This window comes from Anabrus simplex, chromosome 4 (assembly GCF_040414725.1).
Source record: "Anabrus simplex isolate iqAnaSimp1 chromosome 4, ASM4041472v1, whole genome shotgun sequence".
In the NCBI taxonomy this organism is placed as follows: Eukaryota; Metazoa; Arthropoda; class Insecta; order Orthoptera; family Tettigoniidae; genus Anabrus; species Anabrus simplex.
In genome coordinates, this window is record NC_090268.1 from 434,426,945 (window position 1) to 434,448,517 (window position 21,573).

Sequence of the window (21,573 nt, forward strand, 5' to 3'; positions counted from 1 at the left end):
AATCTGTATTTTCTTTATTATATGCCACAATTTAAGTTCATTTTCCTATGCATGCCACATCCTTGGTTATTTTACTTGGGTGTCCTATTTGTGAACTAAGCACCCCTGAGGTGTCTCAGTGTTCTCCGGCTGTTGACTAGTATTAACAGGTACAATATAGAGCCAGCAGTCCTCCTTGAATGGACTTAACACCTTGGTACTTCTGATTAACTGACAAGTACTATTATCTTTTCTGCTTTTCTGCTTCTTACGTACAGAATACTGGGGCAGCTGGGATTGAGAAATGTTTGCTGTCAATGCCTGTAAAGGGACAAAAATGGCTGCACCAGTTTAGACCAGAGAAGCGGTAATCAATGCAGAGACATCATGTGGATTCACCCCCAACATAAAATATTTCGAAGTGGCACCTTCAGCAGGAAAGGTACTGGCTACCTTCTCCATAGATACAGATGGACATTGTGGCTTAAGTAACCACCATTAATTCCAAGCTAAATGTGGCAACTCTAAAAGAGAATGCTCAAAAGAATCATGTTTGACCTCATCAGCATCAGTAGGATGTTTTACTGTTGCAGGACGCCTGACCATACATCAGTCAGAATATCAGGGGGAACAATATTACCTCACTTGCCTAAGAACTATAATCTGGAACCCCCTGATTACCATCTCTTTGGTAAAATGAAGGACTCAACTTGCAGAACGCGGTTTGCCGTTGTAACGGCAGCTACATGGTGGCTTAGACTTGCTGGACCAGAGTTTTGCCATGCAGGCACATATGTGCTTGTTCTGAGGTGCATAAGGCAATCAGAAGGATGGAGATTAGGTACTGTAGGTAAGTGACATTGTAAGCCTAAAGGACATAGCAATACACTGTAAAATTAGCAAAGGTGCAGAATAAAAATTGGCTCTGTAAGACAATGTGGTACATTAGTTCAGGAATGACCCTTGTAGATAAAAAAATATTCCTTTCAGGCTCCTACTTACCAGGTATATACGGAAGAACATCCTCAGGCTTGCGAGCAGCATCCACAGGAGTTTTTGCATATGAACTTGGTAGTTTAAGACCTTGTCGATAACATTCAGGAAGTGTACGCAGACTGAGCTGATCTAAGTTAAATTTAGACAAGGAGCTGAAAAAAGACATAGGCAAGGAATATTAGTTTAAAAAAATAGTACCGTTAATGCATATCATGCATAGGTTAGAGAAGAAGTACTTAGCAATCTTACAATATTACGTTAAGACAATGGTCAAACTCAGAGCATTCTCAAAGATTTCGATTTGTGGCCCTTCCCTTTGATTAAAGAGAGTGAAAACCTATTTCTATCTCAATACCCATCCTTCCTTAAACATGAAACCTGTTCAAAAATAACTGAACATTGAAATGCAGCTCAAATGCAAAGTGTAGCACTTCTTGGTAAGCGACAATGAATTCCTATTTAATTTTATGTTTGCTCATGGTTTAACATCAAACTAACACATCAAAGGTTTTTGGCGATGCAAGGAAAGGAAGATAGCAGCCGTGACCTTAATTAAGGTACAATACCAGCATTTGGCTGGTGTGAAAATGGTAAACCACGGAAAACCATCTTCAGGTCTGCCAATGGTGGCATTCAAACTACCATCTCCTGAATGCAAGATCACAGCTGCGCGAGCCAAACCACATGGCCAGCTTGCTTGGTACCCTTCCTAAATAACTAGCCAAAAGTAGCCTACACAATGGCCTCCGCGGTATGCACTAGCCAGCGTCTTGGTAGGTGTGCTAGGTACCAACTGATGAGCCCAACCTAGCACACGAGAGCAAAACGCTGGCAACCAGGAATGAGTTAGCTGGAAAATTTATAATGTCCAATAAAGGACCATTTATATTGGTATTATAAATTTACTCATTCGGGACAAATATTTCAGATTTCCAATGGGAATCAACATCTATATCATCTGATAGCCAAGCAGGCATCATTTTTGGTAAAGAGACAAAGTCTCTCATAGTGCATTGGCAATGCTGGTGGCTCCAAGTAGCCTACGCAGTGGCCTCCGCGGTATGCACTAGCCAGCGTCTTGGTAGGTGTGCTAGGTACCAACTGATGAGCCCAACCTAGCACACGAGGACGAAACGCTGGCAACCAGGAATGAGTTAGCTGGAAACTTTATAATGTCCAATAACGGACCATTTATACTGGTATTAGACATTTGCGAGCAAGCAGACATGTACTGCAATTGTTGTGATGACTGAATATTACAGGCAGTGTTGTAGACAGTCTTTTATAACTTCAACAAAGTTTTGCATTTGGAATTCCTACCTGATATTATCTCAAAGTCTTGAGACATCTGAGAGAAAATTTCAGGAGAAAAAGACAAGATGTTGAAGGATTGCTGTTGATTTATGAATTTTTGAAAAATATGAAGGTAGCTGTGCTTCTTTAGCTACTCTACTCACCTGACGTAGCCCCAACAGTCATTCTTTATTCCTTAAACTGAAATTCATCCTGCAAGTACAACAATATCAGCCAACTGAAGAGATCACACTGGAATTGAGCTCGACCCCACAATTTGTCTACTGGTACTGTTTTCATATGTGTAAGCAGTGTTAGGAACACTGTATTAATAAATGATGAGACAAAGTTAACTAGGCTGCAGGTAATCCTCCTAAACAGTTATATTCAAAGTTTGGTTATTTTTTGAACTCTCTTTCCTGTACAAGGAAAGTTGCATACAGTCAACTCTCGATTTACCGTAATCGGACCAACCGCGTTACAGCTTAACCGCGAAGGAAGTTGATGAAGACAATATTCGTCAGTGGTTCGATTGTGACCAGAACAACCAAGGCTACAAAGACCTGACAGACAAACAGTAAAGGGCAGGGAGGGTGCGGAAAGTGAAAGTGATCAGGAGGGGAAACGACCGCTCGCGCTGCACAAGCATAACAAACCGTTACGCATGGGGCTGCCTTGGCAAATGTCGAGACATTGCTGGAGTACACCGAGGGCCAGGATGATGCTGTTATCACCAAAAAATTTGCTTTGAGAAAGCTGAGAAGCAAAATAAATAAAAAGTGTTTCTCAGCACAAAAGCAGAAAATTATGACTGATTATTTTCAGAAACAGTAAAGTTAGGTAGTCAGAATATTTTTCTTTGTCTTACTAGTTTCAATGACCAGGCGAGTTGGCTGTGCGGTTAGGGGCACGCGGCTGTGAGCTTGAATCCTGGAGATAGTGGGTTCGAACCCCACTGTCAGCAACCCTGAAAATGGTTTTCAGTGGTTTCCCATTTTCACACCAGGCAAATGCTGGGGCTGTACCTTAAATAAGGCCACGGCTGCTTCCTTCCGACTCCTAGGCCTTTAATCAAGAAGTTAATATAAAGAACCACCTAATCGATACTTTATTTTTTGCCTCAGGCAAAATTGAATATATATTAACACTTACAGAACATGTTTCGACCACTTAGTGGTCATCTTCAGCTGTATAAAGAAAAAACTAAGACGAAAAACCATTAGGATAATAAGCACAAGTAATACTCTTAGGTTATAACGAAAAAAAATTGCTGTGTTGACTGTTTGGTAAACGTTCTTTGGTGACTCCTTTGTTATAAAATGGTGGTCACATAATCAGGACATCTTGCCTCTCGTTCTTATTTGGAAAATATGTTTATTCCGCGCTATCTGTGTCGGTGCGACGTAAAGCCACTAGCAAAATTTTAAAAAGTTTCAACGAAAAGTGCTGTTTATTTTTCCATTTATTAATTGTGCTAAGCGCTACTTTTACTGCAAAGTATTGGGTAAGTTAATAAAAAAACAATACAGTAGAACCATTAGAATAATTTATTATCATTTTAACTGTACTTTCAGTACGCCTGTTCTGTTTCTAACTTTTTGCCGGTTAACTGAGATTTTACTTATCCGGGAAGCCTTAAACCTACATTATCCCTGTTAATCGAGAGTTAAGTGTATTTGCAATATCTTCACCCTTTGTTGCAGTCAAATGCGTCTTCAGGTGTGGCAATGTCTTTTCCTCATGTCTTGCATAACGGTGCCTAACCACCGCTTACTGGATCTTCCATTTGGCCATCTTTCAACATGGTCCAATTTGAAATCCATGTTAGTCCAAAGCACTTCAGACTACGTGCCCATATCATCTTAGCCACTCCTCCCACATCATCTCTGTGATCCAAGCGATGCTCAAATGCAGACGAACAGTCTCAATTGACATGTGATCTCAATGTGTCACCCAAGGCTTCAACACAGCATCCGCATCTCTGTCATACTAAGTGCCTGTTCATGCTTTCATGTTTCCTGCACTAGTGAGTGGCATGCACTGTGACTGCTCCTGCACTGACGAGTTAATTTGTTCAGTAATTCTTTGGTTCATGCAGTAAGTTAAAATCCAACTTTGGGATATTTTAGGAGAATTTATCTACGAGAGGCATTTACAATATAATGCAACACATTTTATTTCCCGGCCAACTTTAGTTTTAAAAAATCAGAATTTTGTTTGGGACATCTTCGAATATTCCCGCTTCGTCTCGTAGAGTTTCATTAATTTTTGATAGGTGGCAGTGCTATAACTAACCTTCAAAATGGCATCTGTAACAGGGGTGCGTACCAGACAGACAGCATTACTGAGTTTCTTTTAGCGGAAAGCCAGGCCATCACAGATATTCATAGGAGCTTTCATAATGTCTACAGAGATCTGGCAGTGGACAAAAGCATGGTGAGCCTTCTGCATGATAACGCAAGAGCTTACACAAGTCACCCAACAGGAACTCACAAAATTTCAGTGGACTGTTCTTTCTCATCCACCCTACAGCCCGGATGTGTTTGGTTCGAAGAAGGAGGCACTCTGTGGAAGCACTATGTGGATGATGGAGAAGTTATCGATGAAACACGACCTTGGCTCCGAAATCAACCAGTCGAGTGGTACCACGCAGGCATACAGGCCCTCACATTACGGTGGCGTAAGTCCATAGCATTGAATGGAAATTATGTTGAAAGATAGGGTACTGTAGCAAAATGATTGGGGAATAATGGGAATAACATGGTGTATTTGAATCCTCAATAAAACCAACCTTCTTTTAGAAATTAAAAAAGTGTTGCATTACATATTGAACTCCCTTCGTATCTCTGGAAATCATCATCATTTCCCAACTCCAGTTTCCCGGGTGTGGTGTACAAGCGCTCGCCACCTTCCTCTGTCTTCATACATCTTGTGTTCCAGTACATCCCCGCATTTGTGTCCTCTCTCCTCTTCATCTGTCTTACAGTCTCTATCCAGCGTTTTCTTGGTCTTCCCTGTGGTCTTCTTCCTATGAGATTAAGGTCAGAATATTTTCTGGCAGGTCTCTCCCTGTTCATTCTCATTATGTGCCCGTACCACTGAAGCCTGCATTTCTTTATGACAGTGGTAAAAGGAACGTCGACACCAGCTAATTTCCTATTCACTTAATTTCTGATCTTGTCCTTTCAGTTCATGGTTCTAATGAAACTCATTTCAGTTGCTTGGATTCTGCTGGTCTTTGTTTAGTAGGGTACATGTCTCTAAACTGTACGTGAGGATTGGTACAAGGTAAGTGTAGTACATAATCATTTTTGCTTTTTGTGGTAGTTTGCAGTCCTAGAGAAGATTTCTGACTTGACTGTAGGAGTTTGATGCTTTGTGTGTCCTGCTGAGTATTTCCTGCCTAACAGTGTTGTCTTTCGGGATTGTGCTTCCGAGGTACTTGAAGTGGGAAGCTGATTTGATCTTCACTCCTTCCAGAAATATGTTTGAGCTTATTCCTTCCCTGTTGATGGTCATTTCCACTGTCTTCGTTTTGCTCACCTTCAGTCCAAAATTTTTTACTGTATTATTCCATTAGTTTTTTTTCTGAACTTCAGCTTCTCTCTCTCCCCACAAAAGCACATCAACAGCAAATACCAGGGCGTTTGGTTCACTGTCCATTTTCTTGATAGATTTTATGACGTTGTCCATTACTGTTACGAGCAGGAGTGTTGATAGGGCACTTCCATTTTGATTGTCCATTGCCTATCTGGACACTTGTTACATAATTTATCAAATCTGCTGACAATTTGGTGGTTATTGAAGATGCTTTCATAAACCCAAGAGTCTTACTGCCAGGTTTGAAGACTATATCTGATATTCATATTTCTAGCTTCTTTCAAATCATTTAAGAACAGACTAGGAAATCAGCTGGGTGACAGCCCTAAATGCAGATCAATGATGATTGATTGATTGATTGATTGATTGATTCATTCATTCATTCATTCATTCATTCATTCATTCATTCATTCTTTCATTACTGTTAAATTCATGTTTCGGGTGCAATTTTTTTCTTAAACATCTACTTCTGTGATTTCATTCAAAGTGATCTTCACGCATCTTTTCTTAGAAAGTGAGGGGCAAGTATGTTGATGAAGACTGTGTTTTTATGCATGATGGGACACTGTGCTATAAGGTCAAGTCCGTCAAGACAATTTTTGGAAGAAAATATCTAATAGAAGAAAACTTTACTTTAGCCTGGTTAATGCTCAGACTGCAACCTCACTAAAACTCAGAATGAGGAATGATAAACACAAGACTGAAGTAAAACTCAATTACAAACAGAATTGTCCTCATAGAAAACGTGGCACTGTGATAAACAAATACAGTAAATGTGCAAGAACCTGACAACAGGCATGTCAAAAGCAAATCCATGTGCTTATAAAGAAATACAGTGCATACTAAGTACTAAAAAGGAACTGTTTGAAAACAAATTACAAGGAATATCTATTTCTAACTGGAATGACTATTAAATATTTTATTTTATTCTAATAATCTGCACATGTCCATACATAGGTACCTAACTACCAAACTATGTGGGACTTTCAGGGCAGCTTCCAAAGTTAGTAGTTTTCGTTCTCAATGCGATTTTATTTTGGTGTTCATAAATATCACACGAGATACATTCACTTCCTTGCATAAAACCACTTCATTGTCGCTACATCTATTCCTTAACGACACACAGTTACACACAATACTACACTATTAAGGGAAACACACTGAAGCAATTTACTTTTGATTCTGTCAAGTACAGATATCAACAAGTTCTCACACTGATTATTCACTTCACCATCACACAGCCGATTCTGAAAAGTACAGATATCAATATTCTACACACTAATTATTCACTTTGACATCACAAGGCAAGACTGACTAATACAAGTATCAACTTACTCTAACCCACACTCTACATTCTCTTACTGCACTGTCTCTCTGCCACTGTCGCAATGACTGATTTCACCAACTCTGACTCCGAGTCCAACACTAACTGACTGTCGGCTTGTCTAGAACTATCGACTTCTGGGAATGTTCTTGCAACACTCTGAATGAGACACAATCTAATAAACGTAGATAATCGATGGACCGGCCTCTCGATTGGAGTAGATCAAACTTGAATGTTCGATTACCGTTTATAAACACACACACAGACATTTCTACAACATTCCTAATGTTTCTACATGTATCTGGATAATAAATTATTACTGTAAGTTTCCAAAAACCTCCATATGTTACAGTATGATAGTGGATTATACCCAATATACGAATATTACAGTTTTATACAGTTTTTGACTCCACAGATTTTGAGGTTAGACATATTCACAATAAGTATTTGAGGTTATTCAAATGTACAATACATATTTAAAGGGTATAGTCATACTTAGAATTAATAAAAGATAATTAAAATATATTAACAATAATAATTTAAGGTTTTACAAGAGTTAGGTTACCGGTATGTGTAGGATGCCGCTCATACGACATAGTATCCATTAACATATGAGTAACAACACAGTAAAGGTTTCCACCTATTCAATACAAAATATATTCACAATATTTTAAAATTACATGGAACTAGTTTCGACCCATCTAGGGGTCATCATCAGCCACATCAAAGCAAAGATCACTCTTGACGAAATCCTAAGAACATGTTAATTTTAACAGTAAGATTAATATGGAATAACAAGTGAATGTGGTAAATGAAGAGATGTTAGTATGGGACAGGTGAGTAAAAGCTAATAAATATACAAAGAATATACATAAGAGGTTTGGAACAAAGTATAAAAGGGGGCTTAGTGTTGTAAAAATTATATAATCATGGAAAACAGTAAGTCCTTATAATGAAGAATGCAATGTGAAATGACACATATAAAATTATATATGGCTTAGGAAGAGTGGAGGTGGTTTAGGAGGGGAAGAGGGCTTACGGTGGGGTTGAAGGGTGCGGGAGAAAGGGTAATTGTCTCGGAAAAGTACCTTTGATTAAATTTAGGATTGAGTTTTGGTTGGCTGCATTATTGTTTCTGAGGAAAGTGATAAATAGATCGAAGAGTATGTTGGGTTTCTCTGAGATTTCATTGAGATTGTGACTGGCGTTAAAGTATTGGTCTAGGTGTATGTAGTAATTTTCCATTATGTCGAGTAAAGGGCCCTTGTTTGCTAATACGAGGATGTCCATGTCTTGTTCGATATTGGTGAAATTATGGTTATAATCTTGCATGTGTTGGCCGATGGCTGAAAACTTGTATTTTATTGCGTTAGTGTGCTCGTGGTATCTGATATTGAAGTTTCTACCGGTTTGCCCGATGTAGGTTTTTCCACAGGTGTTACATTTGATCTTATAAACTCCTGATTGTAAAAAACTGCTGGTCCTGTTGATGTGTGAAGTATTGTGTAAAACGTTCATGATCTTATAGTTGGTTTTGAAGGCTATTTTAACGTCTTGTTTCTTAAAGATATTGGTTAACTTGTAGATATCATTGTTGAACGTGAAGGTGGAAAATGTTAGAGGTTTAGTTGTTTCTTTTTTGAGGGTAGTTTTTGGGCGATATTTATGTTTATTGATTATCCTTTCTATAAAATGGTTGCTAAAGCCGTTGAATTTTGCGATTCCGCGGATTGTGTTGAGTTCGTTCTTTAGATCTTTCTTGGACATAGGTATGCTGAAGGCTCGGTGAACTAGGCTGTGGTATGTGGCTCGTTTGTGGGACTGGGGGTGCACTGAATCTTGGCGAATGGTGGAGGCTGTTTGAGTGGGTTTTCTGAATATTTTATAACTGAAAGAATCTGAGTTTTTAGTGATGGTTAAATCTAGAAAGTTGATTTTTAGAATTGATTCGGATTCTAGTGTGAATTTGATACGAGGATCAATATTGTTGAGTCTTAAGAGGGTGGTGGATGCGTTAATTGATTTCTCATTCATGATTACAAAGACATCGTCAACATATGTGGCCCAAAAGAGAATGTTTTCAAATTCATTGTCAGTTTTGGTGTATTCGAGGAAATCCAGGTATATTTCTGCTAAGATACCTGAGGCCGGTGACCCCATTGCCAAACCATCTTGTTGATATATGACATTGTCAAAAGTGAAAAAGTTATTATTGAGGATTAGTTTTAATACTGTGATAAAGTCTTGTATCTCTAGTTTGCTTAAGTGGCTGTTTTTGTTTAAATTGTTTATAATTATCGGAATTAATTTTGATACTTGTATGCTTGGGTACATGTTTACAATATCGAAAGAGTGGATAGAGTGATCAGGTTGCAAATTGAACTTGTTAAGTTTTTCTACTAGCTCTGATGTGTTTTTAATAGACTTTTTGGATAAAAATTGATAATTTTTTCTTAAGAAACATTGGATGAATTGTGATATTTTGTATAAGGGGCTTGGTCTATAGTTGATAATTGGGCGGATGGGAACTCCGGCTTTGTGTATTTTGGGAAGAGCTTTAGCAGTGGGGAGTCCTGGGTTCATTTGTATGAGTTTGGATTTTTCCTGTTCGGTAAATAAAAATGAAGTGTTTTTAAGAGTTTGTTTAAGTAGTTTTTGAATTTTTTGGGTGGGGTCTTTTTTGATTATGGAAAATGAGCTGTCTGTGAAAACGTTTTTGTTTTTTCAATATATACTTTTTTATCCATGATAACTGTTGCATTGCCTTTGTCAGCTTTGGTTACGATGAGTTCGTTGTCTTTAATTTTCTTCTTGAGGGCGTATATGCGCTTTTGTTCAGCTATTTTTCCTCTATTAATGAGGTTATTTGCGGGGTTGGTTAAATTGTGGAGGATATCAGTCAGTTTTTTTTTAACATCGATTCTAACCTCATTTTGCATATCTTCCGGCATTTTGCTAATAGCTAGCTCTGATTCTGTGATCATAGTAGCGGCTATGTTGAGGCTGTTCAAGTTTGGCCAGTTGTGTTTCGGTCCTTTGGATAAAGTTAAGCGTTCACTTTCACTTAAGGGCGTGTTTGATAGATTTACGACAGCTGGATGAAACTGCGTACGATCGAACGTGTTACTATTGGAGTTTCTAGTTTGTTGGTTATGTAGTTGGCAGTTTCTTAGCCTGTTGAGTTTATTCTCTAAATTTGACTGTTTTCTGGCTAGTTCGTAGAATAATTTGTTCTCTACTTGTTGATAGAAAAGTGTCCATTGCGCATTTGAAAGTAGTTTAGTCGCTGCGAGGTGAGCGTCGTATAATTTCTGATTCAAAAAAGATTTCTTCCTGTACAAGAATTTAATTTCGTCTCTTAACCATATTTTGTTGGTTTTGTTTTGAGTTTTGATGGTTTGAGGTGAAATCCGATGTTTCTTTATATTGCAAAATATGGTTAAGAGACGAAATTAAATTCTTGTACAGGAAGAAATCTTTTTTGAATCAGAAATTATACGACGTTAACCTCGCAGCGACTAAACTACTTTCAAACGCACAATGGACACTTTTCTATCAACAAGTAGAGAACAAATTATTCTACGAACTAGCCAGAAAACAGTCAAATTTAGAGAATAAAATCAACAGGCTAAAAAACTGCCAACTACATAACCAACAAACTAGAAACTCCAATAGTAACACGTTCGATCGTACGCAGTTTCATCCAGCTGTCGTAAATCTATCAAACACGCCCTTAAGTGAAAGTGAACACTTAACTTTATCCAAAGGACCGAAACACAACTGGCCAAACTTGAACAGCCTCAACATAGCCGCTACTATGATCACAGAATCAGAGCTAGCTATTAGCAAAATGCCGGAAGATATGCAAAATGAGGTTAGAATCGATGTTAAAAGGAAACTGACTGATATCCTCCACAATTTAACCAACCCCGCAAATAACCTCATTAATAGAGAAAAAATAGCTGAACAAAAGCGCATATACACCCTCAAGAAGAAAATTAAAGACAACGAACTCATCGTAACCAAAGCTGACAAAGGCAATGCAACAGTTATCATGGATAAAAAAGTATATATTGAAAAAACAAAAACGTTTTCACAGACAGCTCATTTTCCATAATCAAAAAAGACCCCACCCAAAAAATTCAAAAACTACTTAAACAAACTCTTAAAAACACTTCATTTTTATTTACCGAACAGGAAAAATCCAAACTCATACAAATGAACCCAGAACTCCCCACTGCTAAAGCTCTTCCCAAAATACACAAAGCCGGAGTTCCCATCCGCCCAATTATCAACTATAGACCAAGCCCCTTATACAAAATATCACAATTCATCCAATGTTTCTTAAGAAAAAATTATCAATTGTTATCCAAAAAGTCTATTAAAAACACATCAGAGCTAGTAGAAAAACTTAACAAGTTCAATTTGCAACCTGATCACTCTATCCACTCTTTCGATATTGTAAACATGTACCCAAGCATACAAGTATCAAAATTAATTCCGATAATTATAAACAATTTAAACAAAAACAGCCACTTAAGCAAACTAGAGATACAAGACTTCATCACAGTATTAAAACTAATCCTCAATAATAACTTTTTCACTTTCGACAATGTCATATATCAACAAGATGGTTTGGCAATGGGGTCACCGGCCTCAGGTATCTTAGCAGAAATATACCTGGATTTCCTCGAATACACCAAAATTGACAATGAATTTGAAAACATTCTCTTTTGGGCCACATATGTTGACGATGTCTTTGTAATCATGAATGAGAAATCAATTAACACATCCACCACCGTCTTAAGACTCAACAATATTGATCCTCATATCAAATTCACACTAGAATCCGAATCAAATCTAAAAATCAACTTTCTAGATTTAACCATCACTGGAAACTCAGATTCTTTCAGTTATAAAATATTCAGAAAACCAACTGAAACAGCCTTCACCATTCGCCAAGATTCAGTGCACCCCCAGTCCCACAAACGAGCCACATACCACAGCCTAGTTCACCGAGCCTTCAGCATACCTATGTCCAAGAAAGTTCTAAAGAACGAACTCAACACAATCCGTGGAATCACAAAATTCAACGGCTTCAGCAACCATTTTATAGAAAGGATAATCAATAAACATAAATATCGCCCAAAAACTACCCTCAAAAAAGAAACAACTAAACCTCTAACATTTTCCACCTTCACGTTCAACAATGATATCTACAAGTTAACCAATATCTTTAAGAAACAAGGCGTTAAAATAGCCTTCAAAACCAACTATAAGAACATGAACGTTTTACACAATACTTCACACATCAACAGGACCAGCAGTTTTTTACAATCAGGAGTTTATAAGATCAAATGTAACACCTGTGGAAAAAACTACATCGGGCAAACCGGTAGAAACTTCAATATCAGATACCACGAGCACACTAACGCAATAAAATACAACAAGTTTTCAGCCATCGGCCAACACATGCAAGATTATAACCATAATTTCACCGATATCGAACAAGACATGGACATCCTCGTATTAGCAAACAAGGGCCCTTTACTCGACATAATGGAAAATTACTACATACACCTAGACCAATACTTTAATGCCAGTCACAATCTCAATGAAATCTCAGAGAAACCCAACATACTCTTCGATCTATTTATCACTTTCCTCAGAAACAATAATGCAGCTAACCAAAACTCAATCCTAAATTTAATCAAAGGTACTTTTCCGAGACAATTACCCTTTCTCCCGCACCCTTCAATCCCACCTTAAGCCCTCTTCCCCTCCTAAACCACCTCCACTCTTCCTAAGCCATATATAATTTTATATGTGTCATTTCACATTGCATTCTTCATTATAAGGACTTACTGTTTTCCATGATTATATAATTTTTACAACACTAAGCCCCCTTTTATACTTTGTTCCAAACCTCTTATGTATATTCTTTGTATATTTATTAGCTTTTACTCACCTGTCCCATACTAACATCTATTTTCATTTACCACATTCACTTGTTATTCCATAATAATCTTACTGTTAAAATTAACATGTTCTTAGGATTTCTTCAAGAGTGATCTTTGCTTTGATGTGGCTGATGATGACCCCTAGATGGGTCGAAACTAGTTCCATGTAATTTTAAAATATTGTGAATATATTTTGTATTGAATAGGTGGAAACCTTTACTGTATTGTTACTCATATGTTATTCTCAGTTCAATGCGGACCAACAACATGAAATTTATAACCCTTAACACAGTATCCATTCCCACAAAGATCCAACTTATGAAAAGCATGCATATAACTCAGTTAAGAAGAAAAATTGAAAATTCTGTTCAATGATAGTGTCTCACCTGAGAGCAGCGTTCACTATGCTAATATCTTCGCTGTTGGTAACGTAACTCCACAGTCTCATGATGACTTCGACTACTAATTTTTCGTATTCCTGTGTTGGACAACGAATACTGGGCACAACCCCCAGGAACTCGCACCAGCTGTGAAATGAAAACAGAATGTACTAACAGACTGTGATTATTATGTCACCAATTAACACAACCTCTTTTATTTGTAGTAATAAAATCAAAGTGGACTACCAAAACTTTAAAAAGTCTGTTAATTAGCAATATGTATGTATAGGAAACAGATGGAGAGCGGTGACTTTCCGTGCAAGCAGACATGTATACAGTACACACAAAAGAAACACATGAGTCCAAACTATTTTTTTTGCTACAGCCTTCGCCAGTGGGAGAGAGAAACAATCACTGTTGGCAAGCAGACACTGCTATGTGGTGGTGGTGGTGGTGGTGGTGGTAGCTTTGAGAGGAAGTACAACTAGGCAACCATCCTCTATCAACTCTAACCAGAGGGAAAATGTGGAAGGGGTCCGACACTTCAAAAAAGTGAAGATATTGGCCAAAGAAAGACAAGGGCATTGAAAAGCATGAAAATGAAAGACTCCCTAGGCCTCATAGACCTAATACAGGGTCATAAAAGAACAATAGTTAACTAAGGGACGTCTGATAGGATAGATGAAAGTGAGAAGTCTGGCACAAGTAAGTGAAACCAATGCCAGGACTCAGCTAAAGGCCCCCATGATCGCCAACCCACACTCCCAAATTAAGAGCCCCTGGGACCCCTTTCAATTGTCTCTTATGACAGACAATGGGTATATTCTACCACCCCCACCCACAGGCGGTCGAAAAGGGAAGTGGAGAGATAGACGAGAATAGAAAAAACAAGCAGTTAGTCTAATGTTAATGTTGGGTGCTTCATCACCCTGGAATCTCGAAAGGCAAGAGGATAGGGGTAAATGTCTTACGGTCTTCAACAGTAGAACAGTCATCAAATGTGGATTGATGGAGCCATGTTATAAGTTAAAACAGATATTAGTTTGGTAGAAATTTATTAGCAAGTCTCCTGCACAGTTAAAAAGAAAGAAGCAAGCAATAGGAAATAAAATGTCATTTATCACCAATATTGAGAAGTTAGGTAAAATTTTAGTTAGTTAATATCTTGTTGTGGTTTGTGCTATCAGTCCATAGACTTGCGCAGAATCTGCAGTTCACCTGTAGTTCACATCTTTTCCAGTAGAAGAAAACAGTATGACCCAGGCCACCATAGCTCAAAAAATCAAAAGATCATGGGTTTGGATCCTACTGGTGTCTGATTGGCCATTTTTGTTTTGTGCTTAACATCTCTTCGATATGTACTGAACATGACCTAATAAGTTGAAGGTTTATTTCGAGTCCATGGACTGCTTTGAAGTACCCCTCCATGCCTACCTATTCTGTGCTGTACATCTGTACATAATTACTCTAACTTATCTGTTATATTCAAGTCTTAGCCTTCCCCTATATTTTCACACTTTACAAATCCTTCAAAAGCCAAATGGGGCCGATGACCTTCGATGTTAGGCCCCTTAAAACAATAAGCAAAAGCCAGATGTACTAGTTCTGAGAGTCTTAAGTATAGTATGCGCACTTTTTAGTGATAGATTTTTGTACTCGTTGGAGAAGTAAGAAGGGTTCCGTTAATACTGCCAACTGAATGGAAATGAAATCTGAACTGAATCGATAATATGATCGATCGATATGAATTTTATAAACCTTTATTATTTTAAGCAAACAACTGTGTCTCACACACACAATATATAATACTATATAACATTTCCCGTTGCGAAACGTGTTCCTAGCATGAATTATATAGTTTGGCTTTGCTGTGTAAACAACAACAGTACGAGTACTTAAAGTGTACGCCAGATGGCGCACAGCGATGATAAGCGATTCTTAGTTTGTGTTTCAAAGGTTGCCTATATGAATCTCGAAGATAACCGAAGTCGACCACTTCAGCACTAGGGTGTAAATCTATCACTAAAAAGTGCGCAGATAGTAGTGGTCTATTAATATACTGCTTTGAGCAGAATTATTCCCCTTTCACCAACTTCATTCAGTACCTCCTTATTTCATAACGATCCAATTAATTCATCCTATATTCAGCACCACAGAACAAGAGACAGATCCTAGGACACCTAGGACTTGTTCAGTTATTAGTTTTTGCAGGAAGTGTAGCACAAGGCCAAGAAAGTCTATGGAGAGAGAGAGAGAGAGAGAGATTGTGTGTATAGTCACTTTTAAAAAATGAGCGCATGATATTGTTTATTCCTCGCATTTAATATTTTACCAGACTTAATTTTAATTACAATCAAATTATAACTCATCTTCCACATACATACAAACCCAGTAGATACCCACAACAAACATTGTTCATTGTTGGACGAGCTGGTGGACAATCGGCTTAGTAAAAAATTAGTTACTACCTATTAAAAGTTGGTTAGTTTTGTGTGTGATCCATTTACTGCAATAATATTGGTGTTTTAGTGTTTGCAGTAATCAAAATTAGTGATATTTATTTAAATTATACATTGAGTAGTTCAGCTGGAGTTTGGTAGATTACGTATTGTAGGTTCTGCAGGTTAGGTTTTACTTTGTTTGAATCTAGGTTGGAGGGAAATAGGAACTAATCTTCCACTTTTTGGTTTAAATATCTGTAGTATTGTTGGTAGGATACTTACAGAGAGAGTTTATTACATAGATTTGTACCTGCAGCAATTTCTACATTTAAATTCATGAGTGATGAAAGAATGTCAAAAAAGGTGATGGAAATGCAAATGCAAGGAAGGAGAGGCTGTGAACGACCACGATTGAGATGGAAGGACACAATCCAACGCAATATTACAGAAACAAACCTGGACTGGGGCACAGTGTTGGAGGAGGAGTGATGGAAAGACTGAAGAAAGTGGAGAGGAACCATTTTTGCCCCTACCCGGCTACAGCTGGATAAAGGGAAATGATGATGATGATGATGATGAGTAGGGGCATGGGCATTTATTACTGTGTAAATTTTGTTTGTTGTTTTAATGGTGAGAGTTGCAGTTCTTGGTGATATTGCTTGAAAATCAATTATAGAATCTATTAATTTAAATTCACTATAAATCCTGTTCCAAATTGGGGACATTGATTCTTAATTCCTCGGTCAGAAATCCCATTATAAATTCTATAACGTTGTGATTCAAAAGGTTCTTCTATCGTGTTTCTCATTTCTTGAAGGCCCACTGTTAAAATTTTTTGTTTATCTAATTGATCTGTAAAAGTCTTTAGTCTTCCAATTTTACACAGAGAATTAATATTGTATGTTTCACTGTAGTTAATTTGTTGATGTTTAATCCTCTTTAGTTGGTTGCAAATGCTCCAACTCATTGCTGTCTCTCAGTTGGCTACCCACCTAATCCGAAGTAGCCTTCTCCTGAAGCCTGATTGGACAGGACGGTGGAATTATTTTCCTAAAAGACTTTGCCATATTGACTATCGAAGGTAATGAACCTTAAGTGCAGTAAGCTCTGATTTACAACTATGATTGTTAACCACAGAGGTTTTTGGTGTTTGGTCCACGAGAGCTATTTTATTTTACTCAAATCTGCCGGTAAGCCAGTGATGACCCCCCTATCCACCACCTGGGACGCCTCATGTCGGAGTATCACCTCACCACCTGCTACGACACTGTAGTAGGTTCGTGCCCTCTGACAGATAAGTAATTTTTTTTTTTTTTTGTTTCATAGAATACACTATTTTATTTCTATTCATCTTTCCATAGGCTATTTCATACTTCTTTGAAGAAGTTAAAAGAATGGCTGAGAGAGAGAGGTGTAGGGACTGTGGATGTGAGTGGAAATTAAGGAATATGGGTTAGTTTGAGGGATTTAATTATGCTTTTAATGGAGGACAGGAATGAAGATAGGTCCTCCTCAATCAATGTATAGGATACAGTAGGCAGGCAAGAGGAAGGGTAATGAAGAGGAGAAGTTGAGGAAGACAGGTGAGCTAATATTTTAAGAGAAAGGAAAATGAAGACTAGGGGTTCTCATCAGGGAGTGAGTTCAGGAGAGATAAGAGGAGAGAGAACAGACTGGTTGGAGCAAAGGAATAGTTTAAAGCAAGGTAGTGAGTGCCCTTTCATTGTTCTAATAGATGAGATAATGATGACGGTAACAGGAATGACTGAGTTAAAGGAAGTGAATGTTATGGTATTTGCAAATGATGTTAGGGAGCAATAAATAGGAAGAAATACATGAGCAGCTGAATGAATATGCAGAGGCAGTAGAACAGTATGAAAGTAAGTTCAATGTGAAGAAAAGTGAGTTTCTGGTGATGACAAGGAAGAAAGGCCAATCAACAGTAGATATACTCTCGGAGGAGGACAACAAAAAAAAGTATCAAATACCGTACTTAGGAAGTATAATAAATGAAGGTGGTGTAGATCTGTGAAGACGTAGACAGGCACATACATTTCTTCCAAGTGCTAGAAGCCTGATCTGGAAGTGCCTCAGGAAAGCAATATCATTTCTATTATGTTACAGTACTGGATAATGAAAGGGTGAGACATTAGCAAAGTGCAGATGAATAAAATTAAGTTCCTGAGGAGCAAAATACAAGAAGAGAGAAAGTGAGAACTGAGAAGGTGAGGGAAGTATTAAATGACGAACCCTTACAAGGAAGGATAAAGAAGTGTCAACTCTGTCATCGGCGGCTGATACTCTTATCCAAGTATTCATATCTCTCCTGCGATTCCTCCAATGTTTGAATTCAGGGATGCAGATGCCTTTGATGGCTAAGGAGACCAATCCTGGCAAGAAACACATGACCACATTGGTTGCACCTTATGATTGAGCCTGATTTCGTTTACACCTCTGATGTTTTTCTACTTTTTGTCTACAACGTTCATGCTCAAATTGTGCACAGCAGCTGCAGTGGTAGTGCACGAACAAGAGCGGTCTTCTGTAAAAATATACCAAGTACTTGGATCAATACTCCTGAAGGTCTTCTTAATCTGATCATTATAGCACTTCAGAGGGACATCGTAGGGTCTTCAGGCTATAATGATTTCAATATACTAAGAGGGTATAAACATGTCAAATGAATGGAGGACTCAAGGACACACAGAAGAATGTATGAGACAAAAGCGGGTGGCAATGGGCCGAGGGCAAGACCAGAGACAGACATGGTTGAAAGGCGTAATGGACTGTGTTGACAAGAGAGGAGAAGATTGAAAGAGATGTCGAAAGAGGATTAATGGAATGTCAAGACATGATAGAGGCTTTTATTCCAAACAGACCTGGCCAGTGGCTGGGAACTATGTTGTATGATGATGATGATGATGATGATGATGATGATGATGATGATGATGATGATGATGATGATGATGATTACAGTAGATATGCTTAACACATGCCCTCCCTGCGATGCCTCACAATCTCTGAGTAGTCAACTTCTTGTTTCCATGAAAGTTAAGCAGGGATTCTTTTTGAACACACAATGATTCTATACAGAACAGAAAGACAAGGTACATACCTCTTCACTACCGTAGGTCGTTTGTCCCTGTTGAGTTTTGGTGCCAAGGCTTTGTAAGTTGTCGTAATGTCCACAATCTCTGCTTTACAAAGTGCTGAGATTCCCTCTAAGGCCAAGGAGGAGGCTAGGCTGCCTTCAGAGTCACCGCATCGGGTCAAAATCTTTGACAGCATGGATACCAACTCAGCACTGTAGAGCTCTGGCCTACAGCAATCCATTAAGTTCACAAATTGTAACGGAAATGGATTAAACAAGTGTATGAATATAGAGCAAAGCTAGAAAGCTCAAAATGAAGACAAAAACGGACTGAAGGTTAAATATAGCCAGTGTGAGAATAGGGAACAACAGAGAGGAGAAACAAATTTAAACATAAAACCTAAAAAGGAAACACCGCATCACATAATGGAATTGTATTGAAGTTGTTATAATAAAATTATAAAATTTTCTTTACAACCACGTACTCAATACATTACAATATACTCACTGGATTATAGTATAATCATGAAGTACCTTAAATAATGGGACATGTTGAGTTCGGCATAGCAAACATCATCAGCCATTAATGCATAAAGGACCCTGAGTAAATGATCAAAATAGTATCCTCAATTTTCTGTAACAACAGCTACTGTTTCATCATCCCTACATGCTACATCCCCTCCGCGTACATCGGCCGCTCCCCCTCCTCACATAACTCACACCCCGCCTCTATGTATACATACATACATTTTAAAAAAAATTATTATTATTATTATTATTATTATTATTATTATTATTATTATTATTAATTATATACAGTCGTATCAGCACACACTTTACTAAAACATAACCAGTTTTCGGAAACTAAGGTCCATCATCAGTGTTAAAATTTAAATTTAATTTCACATGAGTGTGTCATCAAAATTGGTTAAAATGAGTTTAAAATGTAGCCCTGTTGACATCAACTGTAAAAATAAGAAAAAGAAAAAACAAGTGTAAAAGTATGAAAATAATATATATAAACTTACAATGTTGTTGTAAAAGGTATGGACATACCATAGGAAGGGCTGGCTTTTCCCTGTGCTCAGGCTGTTGGTCGAGTACTGACAAATGTTCAGCTTTAAGTATGGAACCACACTGCTAGCATGTGATGTTACATCACCTCAAGGTATCGTTGGAAGCACCTGATGTTACGTCAACTCAAGATTGCAAACAAAATGTTGCTTGCGACCGTTTCATTAAAAATTTTATCTGGATCCCTTGTCTACGCCAAAAATATCTCAATGTTTTCACGTGTATTTAATTCAAATCCATAATTACCCTTAAAAATTAACTTCATGTCCTTTTGGATCCCTAAAAAACTGTGGTTATTGTTGTAAATGTGTTCTGCAAAAGCTGAATATCTGTTGTACTTTATTGCCTTAAAATGTTCTTGATATCTTTGATTTAAGGTTCCCCAGTTCTTCCTATATAAAACATTTTACAGTCGTCACAAGTGAGCCTGTATACTCTTCCATGTTTGGGAGCACGTACATATGTCAAAGTGCCTTTTCTTCTATGAAATTCATTAAAAATCAATACGTAAGTCTACTATCAGATTCTTTCTTGCTACATCTTTTGATATTAACAACAACAGAGCTGGAGGTAGACGTTCGTTCATTGGTAGATTCAGCTGATCAACCACACTACTCCCACTAAACTGTCCTTCTTCATTTTGACTGCATTACTAATTTTAGTGCATCCTTAGATAAATTTTTTTTCCTTTTTGACATTTGTCAAATATTAATTAAATTGAACTGACATTGTTGGGTGCTCTTGTTCAAAATTCAATTGTCCTGGGTATGTGTTTATTTTTAATTTCACTCTTTAATACAGTGTTTTCAGCAATTCAGATTATCAAACCTTCATTTCAATGCATATTATTTCATACTTGTACTTCTTTTCTATTTGAAGAATTTTAGGAAAATTGGCCTATTATTCAAGTTTCCAAATCGGGAACCCCTGATCTAAATCTATTTGGGGAGCATGATAGATAAGTGGCATTTTCTCACCAAGGCAGCTACGGTTCGACTTCTGTTCAGCCAGTACAGCAGGTTTGTACCTCCAGTCTCAACATCCCGCTCACACAACTGACCTGATCGGAACTTAACTGTGAGGGAGGGAGGGAGGGAGCTACTACATCTAAGTAGCAAAGCAATAACTAGAAAGGAGAGAATAGAAAATCACACATGTACAGTTCGAGAAAAATGTAATTCGTCACTGATTTTCAAGTTTATGAATGTACCAAAGCTATCTCTTTAATATAAATTAAGGCTAGCAAAAAGCGAATGCAGGATATTATAAATGATTTTAGGCAACAGATGGATTGACTGGCAGGTATGATTGAGATATAGGAGGAATTATACAGCAAGATAAAACTAATAACATCATCAATTAAAAATAAAAGATTGCTGTTCTAAGAGCACATCTTCCATATGATTAAGAAGATCTATAATTTCATAAGACCAAT

General features: G+C 37.7%; 1 protein-coding gene across 5 annotated transcripts in view; it reads right to left on the minus strand.

Moving 5' to 3' along the window:
- The window catches only part of LOC136872065 (focadhesin), a 226,888-nt gene that overhangs the window by 77,154 nt on the left and 128,161 nt on the right, over positions 1–21,573 (minus strand). For all 5 annotated transcript variants that reach the window (XM_067145921.2, XM_067145922.2, XM_067145923.2 and 2 more), the window contains exons 10-12: positions 19,089–19,292; positions 13,539–13,679; positions 982–1,127 (exon numbers count right to left, since the gene is read on the minus strand). In XM_067145921.2, the coding sequence (XP_067002022.2) occupies positions 982–1,127; positions 13,539–13,679; positions 19,089–19,292 (491 nt within the window). The remainder of the gene's footprint in view (positions 1–981; positions 1,128–13,538; positions 13,680–19,088; positions 19,293–21,573) is intronic.